At 36.8% G+C, this 19830-nt stretch overlaps 1 protein-coding gene across 3 annotated transcripts; it reads left to right on the forward strand.

Moving 5' to 3' along the window:
• Positions 1 to 2941: 2941 nt before the first annotated feature.
• Positions 2942 to 19118, forward strand: fam167ab (family with sequence similarity 167 member Ab). Of its 3 annotated transcripts, none has more exons than XM_087297642.1 (4): positions 2942 to 3000; positions 8894 to 9038; positions 9142 to 9495; positions 17092 to 19118. In XM_087297642.1, exons 3-4 carry the CDS (start codon positions 9145 to 9147, stop codon positions 17353 to 17355), a joined length of 615 nt encoding a protein of 204 aa, XP_087153768.1. In that variant the 5' UTR covers positions 2942 to 3000; positions 8894 to 9038; positions 9142 to 9144; the 3' UTR covers positions 17356 to 19118.
• Positions 19119 to 19830: the final 712 nt, after the last annotated feature.

Consider the following 19830-nt stretch of genomic DNA (forward strand, 5'->3'; position numbering starts at 1 on the left):
AAACAGGCCTTTTAAATGTTTTAATGAAGCCAAATTATTGTTCCACATGGAAATCAATCAGATTTTTAAAATAAATGATAAAAATCAATCCTGTTATTTTAAGTAAACACTTAATAAAATTGTTTCTAAAAGTTGAATGGGGCTGCATTGTGGCTCAGGGGTTAGTACTGTTGCCTGCCTCAAGGCAAGAAATATTAACTTTTATCAATGAATTTTGTAAGAATTGAAATATTGCAAATATTCTGATATCTTTGACAATTCAAAACATGAGCTGAAAACAGAGACTGGTGACTTCACAACCCACCAGGGAGGAATGCGGGAAAAACCAGTTCCTGCTGCATTTGCATCTGAGTCTGCTTCATCCCCCCAACTCACACATATGGTCATTTCAATGTTTGAATGTTCTAGAATTAACCAAACAGACTTTAACTATCATGTTTGATATCATTTGAAATGTCTCAGTGCGATTGGTACAATGGTCTCATTCTCTCAGAAATAGACATAATCAGAACAATAAATATATAACTTCAGGCATCTTTTGAACCACTGTGAGGGGTGTGACACTAAGTGTGAATGCCTTTTGTTATACATTCACACCCCCTTCCTTGAGGGAATTCTTGGATTATTTAAGGTAAGGGCTAAGAAAAGCTCAAGGCGATTCTGCCTAACCAGATCAGCCCATAACATGGGGTCTGCCCCATGTTATGTATATTACAAAGTCAGGAATGCATCTTTTTCATCTTGGATTTATCTTTGATAATTTGATGTTTTGTATTGATCGTTTATGAATTGACTGATTGAATTGGCATAATACATTTACCTGACTAATAAATTGTTATGTTTTGAATGATTCAAACAGAGTTCGTGTTATTATCTTTAGTAGATTGTGGTAATTTCATAGCACCACAAGCCCCTGTTCAGGTTAGTAGCGGACTAGAACACGGTAGACGGAGCATTGCGGCACGTTACACGATGTCTCTAGAGCTCCGACTAACAAATTGGCATTTATTCATGTATACTTAGGCTGTAAAAGGATATCTAAGGGGATAGTCCTTCACCCGATAAACTTTTAATACTATTTAGATAGTATAGTGATTATTCAAAGTTACTACTAGTTTAAGTACGACTGGTCTGCTTAATTCTATAGTAATGATCGTTATATGACTAAATAGCTCTGTCTGATTTAGGAGGTAGCAGACCTATGGGGACCGCATAAAAAATATCCTAATCTGAGTAAGTAGGGTTCTGCCTTTTTAGGATAGCGGTCAATCGCCCCTGTTTAGTGACCAAGACTGACATGCTTGTGCTTAAGAAATTGTATACTCGGCCGGTACAAGATTCAGGATGTTATAGAGATCCCAATGAACGAGAATAACATAAAATGATGAACCGAAGAGAATATTCAATCATAATCTAAATTAATGTGAACGGAAACAAAATAACCTTCTCAATGTTTTATACTTGGAGTCAGATAAAACGAGGATAAACATATTAATATTCTAAACCACCTCATACTAAAATTGGAGTCAGATATGAGTTAAGTTTAATATAGATCAACATTGTGCACTGGAAAGACCGAACATGCAGTGAACCTTCATCCACCATTGGATACCGTCATTGGACCAATTGGCTGGACCCTACAATTTTATACAGTTGAAGTCAGAATTATTAGCCTTCCTGTTTAGTTTTTTCCAAATTTTTCCTTCTCTTCCTAAACGAGAAGATTTTTTATTTTATAATATTTTACAAGTTTTTTGAAGACACTTCTATACAGCCTAAAGTGACATTTAAAGGCTTAACTAGGTTAATTAGGTTAACTAGGCAGGGCAATTAGGCAAGTCATCACAATAGTTTGTTCTGTAGTCTATGGGGGGGGGGGGGGGGGGGGGGGGGGGGGGGCGGGGGGGGTATAGCTTAAAGGGGCTAATAATATTGACCTTAAAATGTTATTTTTTAACTGCTTTTAATCTAGCCGAAATACAACCAATAAGACTTTATCCAGAAGAAAAAATATTATCAGACATACTGTGAAAATGTTCTTGTTCTGTTAAACATCATCTGAGAAAAAAAGAAAAGTAAAATGTACACACACACACACACACACACACACACACACACACACACACACACACACACACACACACACACACACACATAATGTACGTATAATGTACGTATAATGTACGTATATATATATATATATATATATATATATATATATATATATATATATATATATATATATATATATAGTTATTGATTTTTTCCTCCTTGCTTTCTTTCTTTTTCTTTCAGTTTTTTATTTTTTTATTATTATTTTCTAAACTAAACTAAACTAAACTAAACTAAACTAAACAGTTCCCTCCAAAAATAACCAAACATGGGAACTAAACTGGAACGTCCTGTGTTCACTGGAAGCGTGGGCTATTCTTGAGTAGGTTTCATTATTAACATTCTCCAGCAGAGGTCATACAAACATAATAAAATGTCATTAACGAGCAGTTTAATTATTAAGCCAGTATACTGCATTTGCATAGCCCTGGATAATAAATATATGTGGAAACAGACTTAACGACACAGTGTGATGTGTTGTTAGGTCCTTCTCATTTTTAAAGAACTGAAACACGCACTATATTACGCATTCTTTCTGTGAAATTCAGGAGGAAGTATTTTAAAAATGTCTGATCATCACACATATTTCCATATGACTCTTAAAACTCAAGCCTACATTAACAGTGATGCATAAAGACAGCGGCAAGTGTCTCTGCGGCTGTTTTATAAGAAGTTGTCCTCTGCTGAGAGATCCGGCAGATGCTGCTGTACTCGCGGCTTTGCGCGGATTCTTTACGGTCTCCAGGACAACCAAAACCTGACGCAACTGACGCCCCTCCTCCATCAAGCCTCTCATCTCATTCAAGAAACAAGTGTGTAGAGTAAAAGCAGAGGTATTGTGCTCTCCCGAAGAGCAGGACGCGAAGTGCCTGACAAACTGCCATGAAGGTAAGACTCGACTTTTTCTTATGAGAAAATGTTCAGGCATTTATGAACTGGGAATTTATTTGAATATTAAATGTTTATAAGAGTCACTTATGTTGGTTAATACTTCGCCTTTCCCCTTACTGGGTCAGTAAGTTTTGAAATGGCGTTTAGTAATAAATAAATAAATAAATGGGTTTACACACAAATTGACTGGTTAAAGTGGATACTCTTTATTTATTTATAAGCACAGTAAGAAATTGTTTTTGAGAATTAAACAAGTTTAATGTTCCTGGAGTGTCTTGAGCTAGTAATTAGTTATTAAACACATGAACAAGATTCCATTCAATTGGAATTTGCTGAGTTAATAATTCCAGCATGACGTGTAATAAATAAACTATGTGGCTGTAAAGAAATGCTGTTATGACAAGAGATGCAGAAAACAAACATACATCTCCAATAGAAAGTCATTATTAGTCAATTAGGAAAAGCCATTCCTCATGACTGAAGCAAGATTCTGGCTGGAGAAGTTTGTTTTTACTCCAAATAATGTTGTGCTGAGAAAAACAAGATTTGCACTCCAGTTATATGACAGTAAGGTTCACCACATCTAATTAGACATGGATAAATGCAGTCATGCCTGGTCGTCCAAACTGTCTGTTTGGCCAGAGAGCATTGACTATGTCTGGAAAAAATAGAGAATTTTCCACTTGAGATCAACATTCTAGACATAATACTTTAGAGAGTTAACCACTCAAAAAAAACATTTTGATTCATGAAAATAGAATAAAGAATACTTACATTCCCCACATATTATATTATATTATATTATATTATATTATATTATATTATATTATATTATATTATATTATATTATATTATATTATATTATATTATATTAGCCTAGCTTACCCAACTCACCTGTACCGCATGTCTTTGGACTGTGGGGGAAACAGGAGCGCCTGGAGGAAACCCACGCGAACGCAGGGAGAACATGCAAACTCCACACAGAAACGCCAACTGACCTGCAGCCGAGGCTCGAACCAGCGACCTTCTTGCTGTGAGGCGACAGCACTACCTACTGCGTCACCTATATTAGATTACATTATATTATTCATTCATTTATTTTCTTGTCGGCTTAGTTCCTTTATTAATCCGGGGTCGCCACAGCGGAATGAACCGCCAACTTATCCAGCAAGTTTTTGCGCAGTGGATGCCCTTCCAGCCGCAACCCATCTAGGAAACATTCACACACACACATTCACACACACACTCGTACAATACGGGCAATTTAGCCTACCTAATTCACCTGTACCGCATGTCTTTGGACTGTGGGGGAAACCGGAGTACCTGGAGGAAACCCACGCGAAGGCAGGGAGAACATGCAAACTCCACAAAGAAACACCAACTGAGCTGAGGTTCAAATCAGCGGCCCAGCGACCTTCTTGCTGTGAGGCGACAGCACTACCTACTGTGCCACTGCCTGACATTTTATATATTATATTATATTATATTATATTATATTATATTATATTATATTATATTATATTATATTATATTATATTATATTATATTATATTATATTATTACAGGCTGGTTGAATGCTTGATTCTGATCCGTTGATGATACATTTTAACGTGTGTAATTATTTTTCCTGGAAACATGCAGCTGAAGCAGTTTCAGACAGGTTTTGATTGCTTTACAGTTACAGTACTGCACCAAAAGATTTTGGATATATCATACAGCAACAGCCAACAATAAAAAGAAGCAAAAACACTCAATGACATTGACCAAGCAATTAAACAGTATACAATAGAATAATAATCTCTAGTCAAACCCCCCCACCCCCCCCCCCACTATATTTATTATCTCATACTTTCTTTATCCTCTCTTACACATACTGAAACATACACTTACTTACACTTACACTTACTGAAATATAAATCCTTGCAGAAACCTTGGCACTGCTTGCAGCTTTATCAAAAAAGCAATTGAACAAGGTAATAGTGTTCTTCTTGAAGCAGTTCAACTCACAGTTTTGCTGTCAGTAGAGCAGCCTGTCCTCATGTTTGTCACTTTCCTGAAATATGAAATCAGTGCCTTCTAATGCTAGTAAGACATTAGGGATCAGTATAGCATGATTAATAGAGCATTGCTTTAAAATATGTAGATGCATTGTCAAAATGTGTATCTTCAACGGTAAATCATGTTCTAAAGCTTCGCAAATGATTCAAATTTGTAAAAATGTAAATTTTATGAATCTGAAATAAGAAAACTGCTAAGGAACTGCCTAAAATGTTCACACGCTGCATTTAAACAATCCCGCATTATGATTCACGTTTGCGGTCATGAGCACATGAGCGGTCATTGTGGTAATGAGCACTGTCGTCTCATAACAAGAAGGTCGCTGGTTCGAGGTCCGGCTGAACCAGTTGGCATTTCTGCATGGAGTTTGCATGTTCTCCCTGTGTTTGTGTAGGTTACCTCCGGGTGCTCCGGTTTCCCCCACAGTCCAAAGACATGGACTATAGGTGAATTGAATAAACTAAAATGTCTACAGTGTGTGAGTGAATGAGTGTGTATGAGTGTTTCCCAGTACTGGGTTGCAGCTGGAAGGGAATCCGCTGTGTAAAACATATGCTGGGACAGTTGGCGGTTCATTCCACCGTGGTGACCTCTGAAATAGAGACTAAGCCGAAGGAAAATGAATGGATGAAATGCAAGACAACACTTTAAAACATCGGATGTAACAAGCATATAGCAGAAACAACTTATTTGATTGTTTTTTAGAGAAAGAAACTCTATTAGACGACAAACTTGGGTATCAATGTTTTTCTTAATAATTCACCTGCAATAATATTTCAAAGCAATGAAATAATGCAACCTCTGTAGCTTGTTTATTCTGTTGACAAATTTACCATCCTACAGGCTTTTCCATATTCATACTTATTCAAACAGCACATGAATATGAATATTAATCAAAACCTTGATGCGCTGCAATCTGTTTCATACATTCCATGCATTTTTTTCATCCTCTCTGAGTCTCGTTCCCATATTTCCAACATGAACTATCTTTATCCTGTCTCCTGTTATAAAGTCTAAGTAAGAAGCACATTTTTTCAGACTAAACTGTGAGTGGTTTGGGTTGAATGGATCTCCCTGTGAGATGAGTCACGTTACTGATGCCACACACAGAGCTGTAAAAGTGCAGGAGGTGGAGCAAAGCACTAAATGAGCCGAAACTTCAGCATTGTGATTAGTCCCACAAGAGTCACACAATTAAGAACCTAAATACTCTAATATCCACTGCTCTTATGAGAAAGTCGCATTCCTAGAGCAGCTGTGATGACGAAACACATCAAGGCAATGGGCCAAACAATATATCACAAGTACAAGACAGACAGCTAGGAAGTTTGGGTGGTCCTGATAGTAATTGCATTATAAGCACAATGCCGATGCCTTGAAAATGACTTCAAGTTAATATGTCTTATCATCAGGAGCATGCGTTAGAGTATTGAGGGACTGTGATTGAGCAGTATTATATTCTTTGGTCACAGATCTGAGTGACATTTAGTTCTGTAGAGCAGACGGACTTCAGTGCTGCTGACTCATAGCCTCTGCTTAGTTGCTATGGCAAACGGCAGCTTTGTAAGATCTCGAGGGTGATTTCAGACATCAATGGAAAGCAGCAAAGTGCTGTTTGAACCAAGATTTGTCTCATGATTCTGAAGCATTATAACAATAAAAGTGTAATATAGGTTGACATTTTTGCATAGAATTAGAATGTGTCCTGTTTAATCTCTAACAAATGTGGTCGCCCCAGGCTCATTGGTAATACATACTCAATCCTACATATTTTGTGAAACGTAATACACATTGTTCTGGGTGTGTTTTGTTGTAGGTTTCAAATAAAAAAAATCTACTAGAGGTCTACATTTTTAGCAAAAGGTAAAACACGTTGCTTCGTGTATGTTTCGTTGCACATTCCAGATGAAAAATCCACTGGAGGTCTACATTTTTGCTAGTCTAAAATATGTTAATTAGGGTACATTTTGTTATTTGTTTTAGATACACATCCTTCTTGTACACTCTCAGAAAAAGGCAAGGCTTGTCGTACACATTACCTAGTAAGCCACTGACTTAAACACAAACAGAACAAGTGCATTTTAACCATGTAGTTTTACCCTAATTTTACATTGCTTTTATGCAATTGTGTTTCACTGGACTCAAACCTGAGTGCCCTGCATCTTAAGTGCAACACAGTACAAAGTGAGCTACTAAACAAACTGATCACACCAGAAACGTTGTCCATTTGGTGAACATATCCGATTATAAATCATAGACGTTCCTTAAATTAGTTTGTCAAACTGACAATTGTCATCATTTACCCAACCATCTTGTCACAAACCTATTGGTATTTCTTTTTTCTACTAAACACAAAAGAAGTCATTTTAAAAAACTCTGGCAACCTGTAACAATTGACTTCCATAGTTTTAGCTGTTCCTAATATGGAAGTGAATGGTTACAGTTTTCCAACATTTTTCAAAATATCTTCTTTTGTGATCAACAGAAAAAGGAAACTCAAAAATGTAAGGAGCCACTCATGGGAGAGTAATATATGAGTAAAATAACATTTTTGGGTGAACTATCCCTTTACTCTCGGAAATAAAGGTATGTGAGCTGTCAAAAGGTACAAATCTGTATCTTGAAGGTCCAAATTAATACCTAAAGGGTACATATTAATACCTAAAAAGTACAAAAGTGTCCCTTTTAAAATGTGCAGGTACTAATATGTACTTTTGAGGTACCAATATGTACCCTATAAGTACAAATGTGTACCTTTTGAAAAGGTACCACCCCAGTGACAGCTCACTTACCTTTATTTCTGAGAGTGTATTTATTTGGTGTTATGAAAAGAACTACACAAAAATAATAATAATAATTCTATAATGTACCTGTAAATATCATTAGTGTGAAAAGGGACCAAATTTGGTGGCATCATGCTGCTCTGTAGCATTCATTTTACCAAGAAACTATAAACAAACATTTCACAACAAAATAGGCTGCTGAAGCACATATTTCCCATGAGCCTTTGTTGCATTTTTATCATGATTTACAGAAGACACCTGGCACAGTATCATTCAGTGTAACAAAAGTTACATGATACAAGTATATAAGTTGCATAATGTAACAATTGTTTTCACAAAAAAATGTAATGCTGAATGATGTTACGCTTAATGAACATGTGATGATGTTACGCTTAATAATTTTACCCATATTTTGAATTTTTTTTTCCAAAAATGGCTTGAAACATGAAACGTTTTACTTGCATTTAATATGCTTTTCCTACATATAAAACCAATTTTATAGATGCTGACACCAAAATGGGATGTCTTGTCAGAGAATAATTATGTTAATTGTAAAACAATTAAACTCAATACATTAAAATGTATGAATGTGTTTTAAATATGCTTTTTTTTATTAAAAAGGGTGCTTTAATAGATAAAAACAAGTTTAATAAATATGTTGCATGATAAATATATAAACCTGGCTAATTTTGTTTGATCCAATTGCATAAATCATATTCTTACTCATGTACGGCTATCAAAATGTTGCATTTTGGAAATGGTCTATAAAAAAAAAATGTTTTAAATCTGTAAATTTAATTTATAACTACACATAAATACAAGGAAAGCTCTGGATTAAATGTGTACACTTTATATTTCCAAGTGTGTGTGTGTGTGTGTCTGTGTGTGTACAACTTTGAAAAATCTATTTTACAGTGTCGTTTATGTTACAACAGGCTGATTGATATGGATGGACATTTTAAACATAAATCATTTATATTCTACACATTGTTTTTTTTTATCAATCTGTAAAATTATAAAAATATTTATTAAGTATCTTTTGATTTAAGGAAAGGACCAGGAACCAAGCTGTGTTTGGATGGCTACTCTAACAAGACGATCCGACTGGGGAAATGGACAGTCAATATCTTCACTGTTGATTTATTTTATAACCCCACAGACACACCATCCTGAGAACCGCAAGCAAATCCAAAGGTCTGCCGTATCTTTATTGATCAAACAATGCAATGAGATCATCTGACCACCTAAATTGATTTTCGCTGTGTATTTTTGGTCACACTTACCACTTCCACAAAAGGCCATGGATGCGAGCTCAATACCTCAGATTAATATAGAGGATTTTGATGGCCTTGAAGTTGCCCCTGATGATCATTTGAGAAACTTGAAAGCTTTGACTGAGAAGCTGAGACTGGAAACCAGAAGGCCGTCCTATCTGGAGTGGAAAGAGCGAGTGGAGGCTCAAAACACCAAAGGCTTAGCGGTGTCAGATGGGTCAACAGAGCTGGAAAAAGATGCTGGATTGAAGCCCAGAGCGACACCTCAGAGAACCATAGAGGACTCCCAAATGACTGCTGGAAACGGACTCATTTCTAGAAGCCTCGGAGGATTCGATAATATTGACGAAGCTCTTGTTTGGCTTAGAAAAGAACTGGTGAGTCAAAAAGTTTCAAAACCTGTTTGTGTCTTTTGTAGGGGAATGTAGGAAGAAACGTAAGCAGAAACATCAAGGTGATAAAACTTGATGTCAAAATTAAGAAATACAAATTCAACTTAAATTGATGGAATTCTTGAATGAAAAAGCTTAATCATATAGACTATTTTGTCTTTCTTGCGCTGCAACCAACATGTACAGATGTCTTTAATAAAATAAAAAGAGATAGCATAGATAGATAGCATACTGTCTGTCAAGGCCAAGACTTACCTTATATGACAAGATTATTTTAAAATCACAGTGAAAGGGAAGTTAAGATTGTTAAAAGAAAGGTGTTTCAAACAAAATAAAGAATGATTGAAGAATAGATGAATTCAGAGCAGAAAGGAGACACCAACTGATATGAAAAAGGATTTCCATGTGGCCAGAAAGTGAAAAAAAGTATTTCGAGGGGGAGGGAATGTTAGTTTATTTGATTAGTGCTTATGATGGGGCAAATTATTTTTGACAAAAAATGAAGTGCATGGATACATAATTTATAACAGGAACTACTATATACATAAAAATTAAATGTACATTTTAATTTCATGGCGACTTTATGGTGACTGGACATATGTTGTTTTCTTGAAAAAAGTTTTATGCCTCAGTAGACAACATCTAAACAATAATAGCTTCAATAACAACAACTAGAACATATATACAAAATAAATACTACAACCAGGTAGCAACATTTGTGTTGGGACAAACCATTCATATTGGTTTGAGAAGGCCTTGTCGGAATCTTTTGATACAGCTTTATTGACCTTATTCTAAAATGCGGAAGTGCGCCTGTTTTCGCGATTGTCTTAGAACTTCCGATTCAGTCACCTATGGGAGAAATGACTCGGAATAATAAACGGCAGAAAATGACCAAACTACTTGCTCAACAAACAAATGTTTGCATGACTACACAGACCAAGTAGCTTAATATAATAAGAAAATATTAAATTGCAACATCAAGCAGCGTAATGAGCAGTTGTTAACGTCAAAAAATGAATGGAAGTGAATGAGACCGGAAGTCGCGAGACAAAAAGATTCAAATGGCAGCGCCCACTCGACAGCTGAGAATAAGGTGAATAAACTGTAAGATTTTTAGCATGCTTAAGCACATTTCTAGCCTAAGTATGTGCTACTAGCATGAACAAACATGTTGTTTGTATATTTATAACATGTTTTAGCACACTGCTAGTATTACTAGTGTAACGGAGGACAGCTAGTGTGTGCTGTGCAGGTAAACCTCACTCCTCTGACCTCTAAAAGGTGCTCTAGCGACAGACGCTAGAGGCCATGGTCTTTAGTTTCCTTGGTAGAGCCCCATGCGAAAGGTCGCCGGTTCGATCCCAGCCCGGAGCGGGTTGGGTGGCGTAGGACTGGCGGGGTTACACTAGCATGCATTAGCATGTTGCTTGCTTGTTTTTTCTATATAAAAATGTTTTAGATTATGCTGGCATGTTTTACAATGTTTACTGTTGTTAACATGAATTAGCATGTTTCTAGCATGTTTCAAACATTTTAAAATGTTGTTAGCGTGTACTATCATGTACTAGAAGGCGGGTTTTATTTGCCATATAGCGATCGCCGATTGGCTCCTGTACTAGAAGGCAGGGCTTTATTTGGCATACTGACAGTTACACTTTTCCCCATTCAAAAGTATGTGAGTGATTCTTATGTATTCCATAGTCTTTGGTTTAGTCAAAGAGCTTAGAATCACCAAGAGGCGACTCTCAATAGGATGTTCCTTTGCAACAGCAGTGCCCAGCGATCCCGCTATTCTGGAGTGAAATCGATCGGCCGTTTATTGGATCTTATTGGTGTCTCGATGGCAAGCAGCTGTTTTTTAAATTATTTATTTAAAAAACGCATCAAAGCTAAAGTACAACCTGAAAGACGACAATACAACACTTAGTGGTAGTGCTGTCGCTTCACAAGAAGGTTGCTGGTTCGAGCCTTGGCTGGGTCAGTTGGCGTTTTTATGTGGAAATTGCATGTTCTCCCTGCGTTCGCGTAGGTTTCCTCCGCGTGCTCCTGTTTCCCCCACAGTCCAAAGACATGCGGTACAGGTGAATTGGGTAGGCTAAATTGTCCGCAGTGTATGAGTGTGTATGGATGTTTCCCAGTGATGTCTTGCAGCTGGATGGGCAACTGCTGTGTAAAACATATGCTGGATAAGTTGGCGGTTCATTCCGTTGTAGCGAACCCGGATTAATAAAGAGACAAAGTAGAAAAGAAGATGAATGAATTAATAAATTTATAGACTTAATGTTTAATATAATAACTTGTTTTCTTGGAACTGTCATTTTTGGGTGAAATTGCTTTAAATTACTTTAATTTAATAGTTTACGCATTGGCATAATACGTATTAATACTTAATACATGTCAAATTAAATAAACATGACTTTCAAAATGGGATGTTGATAATAGATTAACAGTACTGTTTGTTGGAGTATTATATTATAATGGTACATAGTATTTTTTCCAATTTTGTCTAAAAAGCTTCTTTCTCCAAATTTGTTTATTTTTTATTTTTATATTTATTTTTATTCATGATTTTTAATGCTGTCTTTAAAAATCATGGAGGCCATACAAACTACCAGATAATGTGGTATTTGTTGTGTATACTCATTTTTGCTTCACCCTAATTTGATGAAAAAAAAGTAATTAAGTTATTTCGTTAGCCTTACTTTTATTTTATATGTGAAACAGATATTTTAGATGTCAGATGTATTAAACTTTATTGTCAACATTTTGGAAATTGTCTGTTTTCATTGGAATATTGTAATAAAATGTTACTTTTCAAAGGGGATGTACTTATTTTAACTCCTATTTAACTCAACATTTGAATTAATTCTGTCTAATGTTAGTTATCCGTACTGTTTTGCTATTGGAACTTTCATTCCAAAATGGCCATGTGATACTATTGGCATCTAGTGGCTGTTTCCCAAATAGCAGCGGAGTGTTGCCTCTTGGTGATTCTTCTATGCTCTTCAGTTTAGTACATGTGGCAAACATTTTTAGCATGTTTATCACGTTGCTAACTTGAATTCCCTAAGTACAGCATTTGCTATTTAATTTGGACTCAAGGTTGTCAAAGCGAGCTTAGGGTCAGCACATAATCAGTAAAGAACCAGTTTATTCCAGGTCATGATCCGCAAGAGCCAACAAGAACCAGCTTAAAACTTTGCAGCCATGTGTCAAAACCTACTAAACCAGCATATGCTGTTTTTCAGCAGGGTTACCATTTCCAAGCATATTTTAATGCATGGTTATTTTATTTTATCTAGTTGCTAACATAAAATAGCATTCTGTTAGGCTACCACATGGCTATAATTTGGATTCTAGCTTTTTAAAACATCTTTTAACACATAATTAGCATCTTTAACACATAACATCTTTTAACACAATGAAAGTGCATGTTAAGAGCATGCGTTTAATATTTACTATGCTATTAGCATGAATTAACGTGTTGCTAACATGTTTCTAGTATGTTCTAACACATGGCTAACATGTTTCAGCATGTTTTCCCGCTACATTCAGTTATCTCTCTGTAAACGGAGAAAACGAATAGCATCCCCATTAGTGAGCTAATTTGAATGAAACAATGGAGTGAAAACGCAGGCCTCCATTAGCACATGATTGCGCGAGATTGTCATTCATGTTAAAGTGAGTGGAAAGATGGTGAGCAGATGAGCATTAGAGGCGATCACTCTGTTTCCGCTCTCTTTCTGTTCTTGTAAGTGTAATCACTTCTCTTCCACTCAGTCATGTGGATCATGGCATTCTTGTACGCACAGTCTATTAGAGCCGAGGCACGCAATGAGGCTCCTGTCCCACATCAGAGGCCCCTCTCCCACTGCCTTCGCCTCGTGTGCCTCCGTAAATATTTGTACAAAGAAAATTGGAGACAATAACACATTAACAGAGCCAGTTGTGGCACAAAGGGACATCTGATAATGCATCCCTCCACCCCTAATTTTGAGCCCCTTGTTATGTGAAATAGACAAAGGCATGTTTGCTAACAAAGACGGATCTACTCGCTCATGTTTATTTAAGTGGTTAGTGGCAATTAAGCAGTTAAGCAGCAATTGAGCGGATATTTAAATCTGAAAAGCTGAAACATCTATGCTAAATGCTAATAAGATATTAATAAACAATTAATAAAATAAAGAAACTTTAAATGTTGCATTTGACATTTTACTTCTTAAATAAGTTGCTGTTTCCTATTGAAATATTCTGAAAATAATCAATTTACACACATATAAAGGTGCAAACATCAATGAAAATAAACGTTTCCTGAGCAAAAGAAATCAGCACATTATAATGATTTTTAACATTTTAGCACATGGCAAGCATGTATGAACCATGAACTGGTATGTTGCTAGCATTTTTCTGTTTAGCCATCCAAAGCCAGATATATACACCTTGATATACACATATATCTATGATCGGGAGTTTTCTGGATGTTAGTATGTAATTTTTTTTTCTAATTATGAAAATTATAATTTTACATCACTTTTCTACATTGATGGATCAGTGACCGCACGGGCATTCCTGACAAAAAGCTTGTGTTAGTGTGAACAGAAATGTACTATTCACCCTCCCTGTTAAATTTAATCTAATCCGTGTCCTGAAACACACCTCCTCTACCGCTTTCACTTCTCAAACTGATGGAGGGAGCGATTCGTTTGTGAATGAATCCCCCGAACGACTCTTTCACTAACGTTAGCCGACAATAATACAAGTTTCTGGCAGCGCAGCATCTCGTTGTCATATTTCTTTTGCATTGTTTGCTGATTTTATTAAACAAAACTAGCATAAGCCGAGTGTTTAGTGCGAGTTGGAGCTGCTTTGCCTTATGTTGACTGCAGTAAGTGACTGTTATCATTAATAACGTTACCTGATTAGCACAAAAGTTCAGAACATACAAAAACAGAAAAAAAATTAATATTTGCTCGTTACTACACCCGTAGACAGCGCTAAAGTCCTGCATCTTCACGTAATAACACTGTCTAGTGCGGTTAAATGACATTTGTCCTGGGAGCACTGTACCAATGTGGCGGCGCTATTGACGCATGCTCAGGGTCCCTATGCGATATCTAGTGTATCTATGGCAAACTTTAACATTATGCTAGCATGCTGTTGGCGTGTTTTAGCATGGCTTATACATAATTAAAACCATTTCAATTTTAAAATACTAGCTTTGACTTTTTACAATTTTAATTACAAATGTGGTAACTCTTTACATTAACAGTAAATGAATAATAATGTAATAATATGTAAACTAAACATTATTATGAATGAATGATGAGTAAAGGCGTGTGCTGATCATGACCTAACTTTAACTACAACATGAGTCAGTGACGGTAATAGTTTAAATGGCACCCTGGTCGAAACCACCTCAAACATCCCCCTTCCTCCATCCCTCAAGAAATAAAGACACTATGAGGTTGACTTTTATATATATTTAAAATATTTAAATATATATTTAAAATATATACATTTAAAAATAATGATTACAAATACATTGAAATATTTGTATTTATTTTCAATAAAAATAACAATTTGATTATTATTCATTCATTTTCTTTTTTGGCTTAGTCCCTTTATTAATCTGGGGTCACCCCAGTGGAATGAACCGCCAACTTATCCAGCATGTTTTAAGCAGCGGATGCCTTTCCAGCTGCAAGCCATCTCTGGGAAACATCCATACACACTCATACACTATGAACAATTTAGCCTACCCAATTCACCTATACTGCATGTCTTTGGACTTGTGGGGAAAACCGAAGCATCCGGGGAAACCCACGTGAACGCAGGGAGAACATGCAAACTCCACACAGAAATGCCAACTGACCCAGCCTAGAATTATCTGTTGTCTTAGAATCATGGCCAAGAATTAATATCATGATGTTATAGTTACCTCCCTGACTCATTATTCCTCTTTACTGCTTCATAGCCTTGCTTAGTGGAAGTATCATCATCATCATATTATATAAACTTTAGTTTTGTTGACTTGCATGTCGACCCATATCTGTGTTCTTGTAAACAACCGGGATCAGCGCGTGTGAGTGACTTTCTGCACACATGCGTCAATTTGTTTTCACCAGCATTGTTTCGGTTGCACATAAAGAATAACAAACTTGCGAGTGCAAAAGACGGCAAATGTGAATGGCCCCTAACGTCTTTATTCTAGGATAACCACTCTATACACTTGCATAAAGTAATTCTTATCTCAAAGCTTTTACTGGAGCACTTTTTTGTCTTCCCGTGCCGCCCCCAGCAAGATGCAGTCCTGGGCAGTCGCCCATATTGCCCATGCCTAAATCCGCCACTGACATGAGTTCATGCGAAGTTTAAGCTAAATGTACCTAACATGAACTCATGAGGTGTTAATGTATAATAATGTCATGACTTTACTTGGAGGGGCACACCACCATTAACTCATCCTTCATGTTTAAACTGTTCATGTTGACGTTGACTGAACACTTTTCTCTTGTTATTCAGCGTAAATGAACTAGACGGACGTGCATAAGGAGTACATGGGTAGTTAAGAATGGGGTAAGGTTGATGTGCCCCTCCAAGTAAAGTCATGATATAATTATTCATTACATATCATGAGTTCATGTGTAAATAATGGCTAACTGAATTACTTGATGTTAATTACTGTATTAATTGACATTTACATTTAAGTTAAATGTAACTAACATAAACTCATGAGGTGTTAATGTATAGTTATGTCATCATGACTTTACTTGGAGGTGCGCATCATCATTAACCCATCCTTCATGAACTCCTCTGTTTAAACTGTTCATGTTGATGTTGAACACTTCTATTGTTATTCAGTGTAAACGCACTGGACAGACATGCATAATGAGTTCATGGCTAGTTAAGAATGGGTTAAGGATGATGTGCCCCTTTAAGTAAAGTCATGATATAATTATACGTGAACATATCATGAGTTCATGATGGCTAAATTAAGAATAAACTAATATGATAACTAACACATTAATTAGCAAAAAACATACTAACATGTGACTCATGTTGCACGTCGTTAAAGTTCATGATCAGGGCATGCATTAACTCATCATTAATATATAATAAAGTAATGTTTAGTTTACATATTTACAGATCATTATTCATGTACTGTTATTGTAAAGTGTTACCAAAAATATATATTTATAAAATGTATTCATATTATGAAAACTTGATCAGTCTTTTAAACTTTAAAGTGACAACGTGTTGATTGGAAACTAGCTGTTGGCTGATTAGCAGTGCTTTCTGCTTTTAATTAATGGCATGGTCATAAAAAGAGTTGGAGACGAGCACAGAGTCTGACACGTTTCAATTTGAAGCGTAAAATCCAACCACTGTGATGGTGACAATTAACACAAAGGCAACAAACATAACTCCAATACATTAAACAGCAGTGAACACTAAGGCATAACTTAATTTTGCAGCTACACTTGTAAATTTAGTGAGTGAATATTGTTTCACTCATTACAAGGTTATGCTTCATAAAAATGCATTAAAAGCCTTATGGAGTTTGTCATTCACTAACAGATGGAGATGCGTATCCAGGACCAGCAGTTGGCTCGGCAGCTCATGCGACTGCGCGGCGACATCAATAAACTTAAAGTGGAGCAGACATGTCACCTGCACCGCCGAATGCTCAACGATGCCACCTTTGGGCTGGAGGAGCGGGACGAGCTGTCAGATCTTCTGTGCGATGGACCCGTCACCCCAGGCTTTGGCCTCTCTTCACCTCTGCGCCTCATTGGGGTCACGAAGATGAACATCAACTCCAGACGCTTCTCGCTTTGCTAGCCTTCCGTGACCCGACTGCAAAACATTTGTTGTTTTGAAGCTGTTTTTAAACCCACGAGGACTGTCACAGCAGCATATCCAGTGCCTCTCGCTTTATGTACTTGTGCCAGTGGATCCATCTGAATTAATAGCATGAACAGTGAAAAAGAAATCTGACCCATTACCCAGACTCATGCCTTAGATACAGCCCTTATTGTGTTCACTAGATATAAACAAGGCTCTAAAGAGACCACTTGACATCTCTCAGTCTCTCTGGATTTATTTGATTTATTAGTTATGGTTTCTTCATTCATTTTTCTTTGGCTTAGTACTTGATTTATCAGAGGTCGCCATAGCAGAATGAACTGCCAAATACTCTGGCAAATGTGCCGCAATGCACCATGTTGGGAAACACCCATAGACTCTCTCATTCACACACAGTCATACACAATGGCCAATTTACGTCATCTTATTTACCTATACCACATGTCCAACCCAAGCTCATTCTGAAAATTAGCCCCGCGGACGTTTCTGGAGACCGCGATTTACATGGCCGCAATTTACATGGCTGCATTTCAGTTTTTAAAGCGAACGCTACGAAGTGGTGTGACGCCGCTCCTCTTCGCGCTCGCCGACTGACGGCTCATCTCCATGTGGAGGGCTTTCCCGCTGCAACCAGTTTGTCCGGTTAGCTCGTCTGTGTTACGCCGGGGGAGGGGAGCTGGCCGTGACAACTGGGTTCGAGTTCGGTGAAGAGCGGTTCCAGAAATCAGGTAAGAAAAAACAGAATCCAAAAAATAAAGCAAACGAGTTCATAACGGGGCAAGAATGCTGTGAAATCCGAAAACACGGTCAAAATCAGACGAGGGCTTTTCTTTTTCTGGATGGCTTTTGTAAGTCGTTGCTTGGGTTTAGGGAAGGAGGAGAAGGAGGGTGGGGTCGGGTGATTGGCTGGCCGCCCAGTCAATCATTCAGTCATTCAGTCAGTCGGACAGACGGTCGGACGACAGTGGCCTCTGGCAGCTTTACACAAGAACAGGCGTTCGAGATATAAAAAAACGTGCACAGCGGCCTCTCATTAATTCGCGAAAACAAAAACTGCACGAATACGTACCTCCAGGGACGTATTTATCGGTCTCCAGAAACGTCCACGGGGCTACGTTTCCAGAATGAGCTTGGGTTGCACATGCCTTTGGACTGTGGGGGAAACTAGAGTAAACTACAAATAATTGTAACATTTGTTTTATTATATAAACACCTAAGAACATTTATTCCAATTTTAGTTTTTAAAATATTGTAATTAAGAGCATTTTTCCCATTAACAATGGCAATTGGTGAAAAAAAAAATGCTTTCAACTAAAAGTCAGGATTCCTGATTTATTTGGAAACTCAAATATTGATTTCTTAACTCTTCTGATATTAAAACATTGCCATTATGACTTGTGAATTGTCCATTTAAAAGAAATTGCGAAAAAAATGAATAAATAACACATTATTCAAACATATAAATGAAAATCCAGAGAAGATGTCAAAGAGTATTATAATGTTTTTTTTTTTCAGCTGTATTTGCACCATTTGACAAAATTTGTTCAAAAATTGTCCGCTTAATGTAGTGCCTCCTAAGACACTTTGTATTAGCTGCCATTCATGGTAAAACACCATTCATGGTAAAAGCAACCCTTATTGCATTGCTATATACCTCAGTGAAGCAATCTATAAAGATTGTGAAAGATATGTTGAATATTCATAAATTAATGCTATATAAACTGACAATTGATCATAAATTTTTTTTGTGCTCTGTGTATTTTCATGGTTATTCAATCATCATCTGTCTGTCCATATACTTTAAAAAGCTTACTTAGAACAGTGGGTTAACTTATTGCCTTAAAAGTGACAAGTTGACTTTAAAAAGTAAGTAAACCCTATTTTAGTGCTTTATTAATTTCACATAGACCATTTAGTTAATAATATTAAGGCAATGGGTTTCCTTAATTTTTTTTTTGCTTTAAATGCAACATGTTTACTCACTTAAAAAAAGAAGTCAACTAATCGCTTTATGCAGTGTATAGACAGGAATATATACACTCACCGGCCACTTTATGAAACACAACATGAAAGCATGGATCCATCCTGCCTTGTATCAACGGTTCAGGCTGGTGTTGGTGTTGGTGTAATGGTGTGGGGGATATTTTCTTGGCACACTTTGGGCCCATTAGTATCAATTGAGCCTCGTGTCAGTGCCACAGCCTACTTGAGTATTGTTGCTGACCATGTCCATCCCTTTATGACCACAGTGTACGCATCTTCTGATGGCTACTTCCAGCAGGATAACGCACCATGCCATAAAGTGTGAATCATCTCTTACTGGTTTCTTGAACATGACAATGAGTTCACTGTACTCAAATGGCCTCCACACTCACCAAATCTCAATCCAGTAGAGCACCTTTGGGATGTGCAGCTGACAAATCTGCAGCAACTGCTTTTTTTATGTCAATG

Source organism: Danio rerio, chromosome 20 (assembly GCF_052040795.2).
Source record: "Danio rerio strain M-AB ecotype USA chromosome 20, GRCz13ab, whole genome shotgun sequence".
Taxonomy (NCBI): Eukaryota; Metazoa; Chordata; class Actinopteri; order Cypriniformes; family Danionidae; genus Danio; species Danio rerio.